Below are 9,457 nucleotides of genomic sequence, written 5' to 3' on the forward strand. Positions count from 1 at the left end.
CATCCCTCATGTACATAATCTCATGTTAAAGGATACAACATAGGTATGCTCATCAGTTGTATATATACAAACAATATAATCCAAGTTAACAATTGGTAAACACCATCAAAAGAATATAAAAAGAAAAGGGGAAAAAAATAAAAAGAATAGGAATAAAAATAAATAATAAGGGAAGACAAGAATTGAGACAAGAAATACCAGTTAGTGTCATATCTTCAAAACATATTCATATGAAAGCAGCCAGCTCAAAGGCTTCATTCAAGCCCAGTGGTGCAAGTGTATCTAATTTGTAGATCCAGAACATTTCTCTACGTGATAATTTATTTGCTAAATCACCTCCTCTGGGACCTAATACTACCTGCTCAATTGCTTTAAACTTCAGCCCCTTCGGATCAGCATTATGACATTTATTAAAGTGTCTATTAATAGAGTGTATATCTAGTTTATTTCTGATCAATCTACATGCTCCTGAATACGAAGCTTTATATTCCTTTTGGTCTTCCCAATATATTTCAGGCTGCATGGGCATTCTAGCATATATATCATAGATGAGGCCAAGCAGTTCATATGTGTTTGAATTTTGAACTCTCTGTTTACTAGTAGAGTCAGTAAAGGTTCTATTAGATCCATCCACAAACTTACATATATTGCATTAATGTACATTTATAGAAACCGTTATAGAATGTTTCAAGGTGTTAGTTTTATCCTCACTAGCCAGATGTTTTAGATTACTTGGTGCTACCAGGTCTTTCAAGTTTCTAGATTTTTTAAAAACAATGTCAGGTTTTTCTGGTACAAAGGAACCTAACACAGGGTCCACACAAATCAAGTTCCAGTATTTGTTCAGAACACATCTCACTCTTTTTTCATCTCTACTATATTCAGTGATAAAGGGAATCATGTTCTTTTTGTTTTCCCTTACTTTATAGTTTAGGAGGTCTTTCCTCTCCAATTAACCAGTTTTTTCAGTGTTTCAGAAATAATAGATTCAGGATATTTACGTTCTCTGAACCTTCCAGCCTATATCTTAAGTTGCTGGTTACACACATTCTGATTAAAACAATTGCATTTAATTCTACTAAATTGAGATAGTGGAATATTATTATTCCATTTTATTAAGTGGTTGCAACCATAGTGAATGTAACTTGGTATCAGCATTCTTAAAGAAGGTTTTAGTTTCAATTTTATCTTTTATTTCCAAAATCAGATCCGGGAATTCGGTACTTATCTCATTAGCGGAGGAGGTAAATTTTAAGGTTAAATTGATTGATTGTTATTTGTATATTGAAGAAAACCTTTAAATAAATCCAAGGACCCATCCCAGATAATTAAAATATCATCAATATATCTACGATATAAAATGAGAGATTTCGAGAAAACATTCTCCACAAATATAAATTCCTCCTCCCATTTCCCCATATACAGATTAGCAAGGGAAGGCACAAAGATAGTGCCCATTGCCATCCCGCATAGTTGTAAATAGAAAACTTCTAAAAATGTAAAATAATTGTGGGACAAAATAAAGAGGACAAGGTCACATATGAAAGTTTTTTTGAATTACATCTAGATCTCCATCACTTTACAAAAAATACTGTATGACTTCAAGTCCCTTTAGATGATTGATGAAGGTGTATAAAGATTGGACATCTAGAGTGACCCATTTATAGCCCTGTTTCCATTCTACTGTCGCCAAAATTTGAAGTAAAGAGGTAGTATCCTTTAAAAAGGCAGGCAACTTAACCACGTATTGGGAAGCAGGTGATGTAAGGGAATTAATTCCGGCTATTATCGGTCTGCCAGGAGGTTTTTGTAAACATTTATGTACCTTTGGCAAATATTAGAAGATAGAAATAGTTGGAAATTCCTGTAAAAGGTATCTAAATTCATCCTGATTAGGAATATTATCCCTCAGAGCTTTTTGTAAAATCTCTCTTAGCTCTTGAATGAATAGAATAGTGGGATCCCCTTCAAGGGTACTATATGAATCTTTATTCCCTTGGATTCTCTCTGCTTCTATGATGTAATCTTTCCTATTCGGGATAACAATTCCCCCCCACCCCCATCCCTCCCCCCTTATTGGCCTGTTTTATGACAATAGAAGTATTTTGCATGCGGGAATCAAGAGCTTTTTTTCTCCTGAGGAGATAGATTTCCCTTTAATCTAGGATTCTTATTCTCGTCACATAATTCTTTCTTAACAAGCTGAAAGAAAACCTCTATATTCCCTCCTCTAGACTCTAATGGATAGAATTTAGATGGTCATTTAAGACCTGATTTAGAAGTATTTATATCATCTTTCTCTAGAATGTTCTAATTTTTTTAGAAAATGTCTCTTAAGAGTCAAGCGTCTGATAAATTCATTAAGATAAATGAATGTCTGAAAGTAATTTGGTCTATTTGTAGGATCGAAAGATAATCCTCTGCTAAGTAGTTTAATTTCAGAGGGCATAAATTGATAGATTAAATATCCCAAATTTTATGGGGTCATCAAATTAATTTAGTAGTTTCGCCTTCTTTTTCTTACATCCTCCCATGTGACCTCTTCTTCTAGAAACCTTTGTTTCAAGGGTGATGCAATCCTTATATTTTTTCTTAAACCTACCCTTTTGCCTAGGGGGATCTTCTCCTGAATTTGGAGTTGTCGCTAAAAAATCCTCATCCACACTCCAGAATCTTTCTCTCTGTAGAGGTGAAAAACGATTCCCTAGATGAGTTTATTATAGTCTCTATTCTCGCAATATAACTTCAGCCTTATTTAGGCTTACTGCACCATAATAGTTTATTTTCTGAGCTTTCAGTTTATTAATGCCAGAAGCTAAAAGGACATCATATGAGAGGACTTATACCATACAGACGTCTGGAAAATCACAACAGATAAGCTGTTTATTATTTGATTTTTGGTACGAGGCTATTGTATCTGTACTTTCACTTGGAGATTTGCTTGTCTCTCATATAATATACTATGGGGCACATTTATCAATGTTCGGCAAAAGTGAGAAATAGTTATTAATCCTTATCGCATGGATAAGGATTTAACTATATCTCAAATTTATGAACAACAGATCACAGAAACAGCAGTTCCGAAAAACTGCTGTTTCTGTGATAAAAAAAATCATACTTACCCCCCTCTTCGGAAGCGTTGTCTCCGGATCTTCTTGTTATTTTCATTCTTCAATTGCGCATGTGCAGTTCCAAGAACTGGACATGCACACAAAGATCCCCTCTCTGTCTCCGCAACTATCGTTGCAGAGAGAGAGCTGTGAGTGACAGGGAGGGATCATGTGATCCCTCCACACATGCGCTATCCAGCTCTGCTCTTCGGAGCAGAGCTGACAGCATTGGATTTTTTCAATTTTGATAATGTACGCCAGCTTCAACGTTTTTTCGGGACTTGTTAGATTGCGGCCAGAGCAGTCACCATACTTTTGAATGGTGACTGCTCGCAAAAACGATCAGGAGTGCAAAGCAGCATGATATCCATGATATCTGCTGCGATGCACCTTTAATAAATTTGCGGAGGGCACATCAGGACCTGATTTCCACGGTAAATGCACGATAGTGCACTACCGTGATTTCTTAAATATGCCCCATTGTGTGGCGCTACTATTCTTTTGTTATATATATATATATATATATATAATCTTAGGAGATATTCTAGGAGTGATTCACAATCGGGTACATAATTCTCCTACAAGAAAATTTACAAAGAGTGTGCCAGATCTCTTAGAGGATTCTCCTCTTTCATTGTGATCTATTGCGCACAGACAATTCTGTTTCTATATATCACAATTATATTTTAATGTTTCGATGGAGACCACAGGACACTATATACTGTATATTGGATACACATTTTAACGATTTGAGAAATAAAATACATTTTTAATAACTCAAAATGTCTTTACTTTGAAAACTAATTTGGATTCTTAGAACTGGCAGTTTAAAAGAATGTGCCTCCAACACTAGAACCCTTTTTTTCTTGTCTCTTTGATGTACTTTACATTTTTTGTAATAGATGCTTTAGCCCAATTGAATTAGAACAATGAATGGATACTCACTGCCTAGACATCTTGAAAGTAGCCACTTTGTAGACTGAACCAACTCATGCATTTTCATGAAAATTGGTTCAGGCCACTTGCACTTTAATACATGGTGACCATTAAGCTTCATAGCAAAATCGGTTATGAAAAGTTGACATTCTTTGAATAAACCTTGGTCAAGCCCCCTACATACCCTAAACTTGTTTATTTTCATAGCACTAAGTTAAAATATTGGCTGAAATTTGTTAGTGATTTTTTGGCAAAACTTTGGCCAGGATGATCTATTGTAAAGCAAAATTTCCAAATGAAAAGCAGCACCTGTTTAGTGTCCAACCAACTCTTTGAACATCAGAAGATTAAAGTGGATGAAAATTCCAGAAATGAATGCAAACACTGAGACTTCACTTCCTCTAAGAACTGGCCAGACCTAGAGGGTGCATTACATGGCGCAGCATGGATTAAAATGATGAGTCTGTTTCTTACAACTTAAATTGTTTATCCTGCAGGAACGAGTGAAATCTGTTTTTCATGCCAAAGAGTTTGGAAAAATAATCAATTTTAAGACTCCGGAAGATGCCAAGGTAAATACAATAATATCAGTTACTAAATTCAAAGTGGGATTGCTGGGAAAGAATAATTACTATTGGCTTGTATGATTCCAGAAGGCAGCAAGGCCCTCCAGTATTTTACTGGGTTTCTTGTTAATTGTGTAATAGGATCCGCACTATAAAATCTACTGAGATTACACTTTACATGGGATTAACATACCCCTATTGTTACAGATAGTAAGGCTGGAAAAGACAGAGGTCTATAGCGATAAGTCTTTCATAAAATTTAAATTGTGTTGATCTGGAGGAAGGCACAGCAATTCCCCCAGTGTGACAGTGACCGTTTAGCCTCAAAGCGTGAAAATAATTGCTCCTGACCCAAAAAATGGTAATATGATAAATTCTCCAGCTCAATCACCCTATAATGTCCTCTATTAATTATAGCTACACCTACTAATTCTGGTAAGAAAAGCATTTCATCAATGTTATAATTCTGGTTAAGAATTTACCATCACCACTTCAAGTGGTAAAGAAGCTTTACCGGCTGTCAGTGTGGCTTCTGTAGGATTTAAGTATTTCACATACACATCTCACAATGATTACACTAAAACCTTCCTAACCTCATGCAGAATACTTTGCACTGACAGTCCTTGATTGTGAGGTTTTGGGAGAATCCACTAAAATCCACATTTTCATGTTGTCCCAGGTTAGGCAGGACAAGGAGTATAGAATTTTGCACATAGACTGCAATAATCTAGTAAGAAAACATTTGCATGTAAAATGTTTTCTAGACAGATGTGATGGGTCAGCAGAGTATTTTGTTGTCGGGGAGGCCTTACATTATTTGAAGTATATGTATCAGCCAGATAGAATATTAATGGCTTTATGGGGCGTATTCAATTGTCGGCGGAAAAGCCGAAAATCCTGTGGTCCGCGCACTATTACCGTTATTACGGTAATAGTGTGTGGAAAGACAGTTAATACTGTAATTTTCTCGCTGGATTTCAGCTCGCAGCTCCCTGAGCCGCGAGCTGAAATCCAGCTATTACCGTAATAACGGTAGTAGTTTTAACGCAGCGGGAACGCAGAACAATTGAATACGCCCCTTCTGCTTTAATAACATTGTTGCAAACATCCAGTTGCTGGATAAACCCCCCTCCTTGGCTCAAAAAGAGCTCTCTATTAAAATTATGGTTGTTCTCAGATATGGGGGAACCACAACTGTGAAAGGAAATATACAAAAATGGGCAATATTTATTTATAAAGGTGTTTAATGAGAAAATTAGAATTTGGTTGTCTAAACAAATCTGCACCGTTTTTGTTATAAAAATAGTTAGTCGTAAATGTGAATGTTTATATTTCTAACATACATATTTCTACTTCATGGTTTTGAAAAGTGGGTCACAAATAGATAAATAACATTCCTTTGCTTTCTAGTAAACACAAAAGTGTATTGAATGTACAAACATTGCCAAAATCACTTCGTAGATGGCAGCTTGGTGCCCCTTCAGTCAATCTCTAAATTGGAAAATAAACAACCTCCACCTGATGGGATGATTAACATAATAGTTAATGAACACTGATTAGAAGAAAAAGTGACCCTGTCTGCTCTGCTAAATGGAATTGGTCGCCTATTGGGCCAGAGCAATGCATGCAAGAGATTGATAAAATAAAAAAATAAAAATATTTCTCTTGCATGTAACCTGTCATGTAAAGCTGTACTACCACCTGGAGATTTTATTACCCCTAGCCCACCTCCAGAACCCCGGGTCTACTCGGTACAGCCATTTTACTCTGGGGACATGGTGTGTCAGTGTCAGCTGAAAATTGGGACTGTGTGAATACAGATAGGGGTTGAGCAGGAGGGCCAATAAGAAGCCTTAATCAACATTGTTACTCCCCTCACATCCTCCTCCATAGGTAATTTAAAGTGGTGAATGAAAATGATCATTATGGTGATAATGGAGCATTAACATTATTTCCGCATGAAAAATCCTTTTAATATTTGCATTATATTACATAACGTTTGTAGACCAGTACCTTTTTTTTAATATATTAGATCCAAGCTCTAGTAAGTAGTTCCTTCTATGTATATTTTCTCTTTAGGAAGTCACTGGCCTTAAATGGTATAAATATTGGTTTGCCATTAGCTATGAAGTGTCATTAGCGTCATTAAATATTTTGTATTTACATCTACCCCACTTGTGATATATTTTCTAAACGTTGTTCCAAATGCTAATTGTAATACAGCGCAATACACCGTATTATAATATACTGTAATATTATTTTATACTTAACTATTATGCTGTTTGTTTTCACAGTGGATTATGTCTAAATTGGAAGAAGTTAGAGATCTCCAACCAAAGTCATAAGAAATCCAGACAGATGAAGGTCTATTACTGTTAACCACTCCCAGGACTTTGTACTTTAATATTCCCACATTTCATAAACCACAAATCACGACACTCTTTAATTTGATTTGACACTTTTGCATTTAGAAATTAAGTTATTATTAGCTGTTTATATCAAATTAAATATTCATGTAAAGTTACTAAATGATTGTTTGTTTTTTATATTTACACATATTGCAGACATATTATATTCTGACCTTGACAGTGCCATTATTCCTACTAAATGCCTCCTATACCAATGTGTATATATAAATATTGTATTCAATATTTATTTGTATCCAATAATGGAGGTAAAATAATAATATGCAATGTTAAGTTAGTGTAATGTAACTATATGAAACCATCATGTACTACATGTATGTAGGATGTATATATGAAAAAAATGTAATTATATTATACTACTAAAACAAAAGTTTAATAGAAACTCCATCTAAAACTTTAGGTGGTGTTCACTAAGAAAAGATGTACAGCTTTACTTACCTTTGGCATGGGCAATTCTGCCATTGGCTATGTCTTCCTGAAGCCTTAATTGAGCCAGCGCTGCATGCTGCTTTCCTATAAAGGCAGACCTATATCATACAGACTGACTGGATGTCTGACATACATTGGAAGTTCACAGAGAAGGGGCATAGACTACACTGGCTGCAGGATTCAAGGTATATAAATCAGACAATCGCTAGCAGGTAAAAGAACAGCAGTTGTGGAGCTCTTTGGGAGAGACCCCCAGTGCAGAAGATGCTGTATATTTTATTATATCTTATTGTACTCCACCAACAACTCTGGGATTTGTTTTTCTTTTTTTACTGCATGGGTCTGGTTTATGCATGAATTATCAGTTTAGCCCCACAAGCAAGTTTTTTCTTGTGTATTTCTTCACACATTGTTGAACACAATTGGTTTAAGTTATACTTCTTTTTAATGGAAATATTGATTTAAACATTCAAGTAAATGTTGTGCTACAGTTTTTGCACTAGGTAAATAAGGGAAGGGTTTGGGGGGTTCCTGTTCATCCAACACAGTCCTTTGATATTTTTGTGGTGTTTACAACATCCAAATAATCTACAGTATGAAGATGAAAAATGAGTACACACTACAGGTTTTTCAGATGATTATCGGGCCAATCACATGATAAACGTCCATTTGACCCGATATCGCATCGATGTGTAGGCTCCAACGATGATTGTTCTAAAGTACATTGTATCATTTGATTTCACTTTTAAACCAGACTAAAAATTTCATTCAACAATGTCATTCCAACTCTGCAGTGTGTATGCACTCATGACCAGCAGTTTCCATAGATCTCTATGGAGTGTGCAGAGTCACAATCTTTGTAGCCAATGGTTATGACAGATGAAGCACAGATCTGAAGGTAAAACATGTTTAGTGTGGATACATGAATCCGCATGCTTATCAGGACTTTCTTTTTTTTTAGTAGTTGGTAAAATCGTTAATGATATGGCACCGGGAGAAATTTTATGTAGTGTGTACCCAGCCTAAGTGTACTTGTCACCATAATTACTGACTGAAGCCATGTTCTAAGCTGAACCAAGATTCATGAGACTGCACTAGAATAGCATGTTGCAACATGCATATATATTTACATGTAACATTTGGACAACTCTGCAGGAGAATATAATATAGACTGAATGCAATTGTTCTTGGATGGTCACACAGTAGGTTTCTGCTTGTTTACAGAAGAGATTCATTGTTGCTCCATGGTTCAATTCCACATAGTAATGGTACACAAGCATGTTTTCTCCAGGTTTCAGGTCTTACTTGCAAAATGTAAAAACCTTCCCCCTACACTATTGTATTAGTTTTATATCTACTCTTTAATACCAGAAAAATATCCCTATGTATAAAGAGCTGCATCATGTGAATAAATTAGACATGCAATTAAAACTGGTTTTATTTTTAATAATGACAATGATCTGTCTCATTTCTGTGGTTATTACATAGTAGTAGTCAATCACATAGCTCCAAAAAGTATTAAGAGCTCAGATAATTTACACATGTGGAAACACAATCAACTGTGCGATATGTGGATGTTTGCATATAAATGAGTCTACAGTTCTGACAATTGTCTTCTTGTACCCAAGGGAATGGTGTAGGGTTGCCAACATGGAGTTATTTAAATGAGAATTTTCAATAAAAAAAATCTTCAGTTCAGAAAAAAAAAAAAACTTGCTACTAATAGGTTGATTTAATATGATTAATACTTATCTTTCATGTAAAAGGTGAGTGCTTAATTGCAAACTTACAAAGTCATGACTCGTTGGGGGAGGGGAGGTGCAGTGCAATATGCTATGGAAAGCAAATAGGAATACTAGTTCTGTACTTAGCCCTTAATGACACTCTCACAGAGGTATGTCATAGTAAGGGAAAATATATAATATTGTACCCAATTTATGACTGTACATTCTGGACAAAATATGAAATATATATATTTATATTATACATA

At 35.3% G+C, this 9,457-nt stretch overlaps 1 protein-coding gene across 3 annotated transcripts in view; it reads left to right on the plus strand.

Moving 5' to 3' along the window:
* Positions 1-8,923, plus strand: part of VPS13A (vacuolar protein sorting 13 homolog A) — a 243,599-nt gene extending 234,676 nt beyond the window's left edge. For 2 of the 3 annotated variants that reach the window (XM_075211019.1, XM_075211021.1), the window contains 2 exons: positions 4,544-4,618; positions 6,907-7,141. In XM_075211019.1, coding sequence (XP_075067120.1) covers positions 4,544-4,618; positions 6,907-6,957 — 126 coding nt within the window. In that variant the 3' untranslated portion in view covers positions 6,958-7,141. Of the gene's footprint in view, positions 1-4,543; positions 4,619-6,906; positions 7,142-7,438 lie in introns of those variants that run through there. The other variant, XM_075211020.1, reaches the window with a different exon arrangement.
* The last annotated feature ends 534 nt before the right edge of the window (positions 8,924-9,457 follow it).

This window comes from Mixophyes fleayi, chromosome 1, assembly GCF_038048845.1.
Source record: "Mixophyes fleayi isolate aMixFle1 chromosome 1, aMixFle1.hap1, whole genome shotgun sequence".
In the NCBI taxonomy this organism is placed as follows: Eukaryota; Metazoa; Chordata; class Amphibia; order Anura; family Limnodynastidae; genus Mixophyes; species Mixophyes fleayi.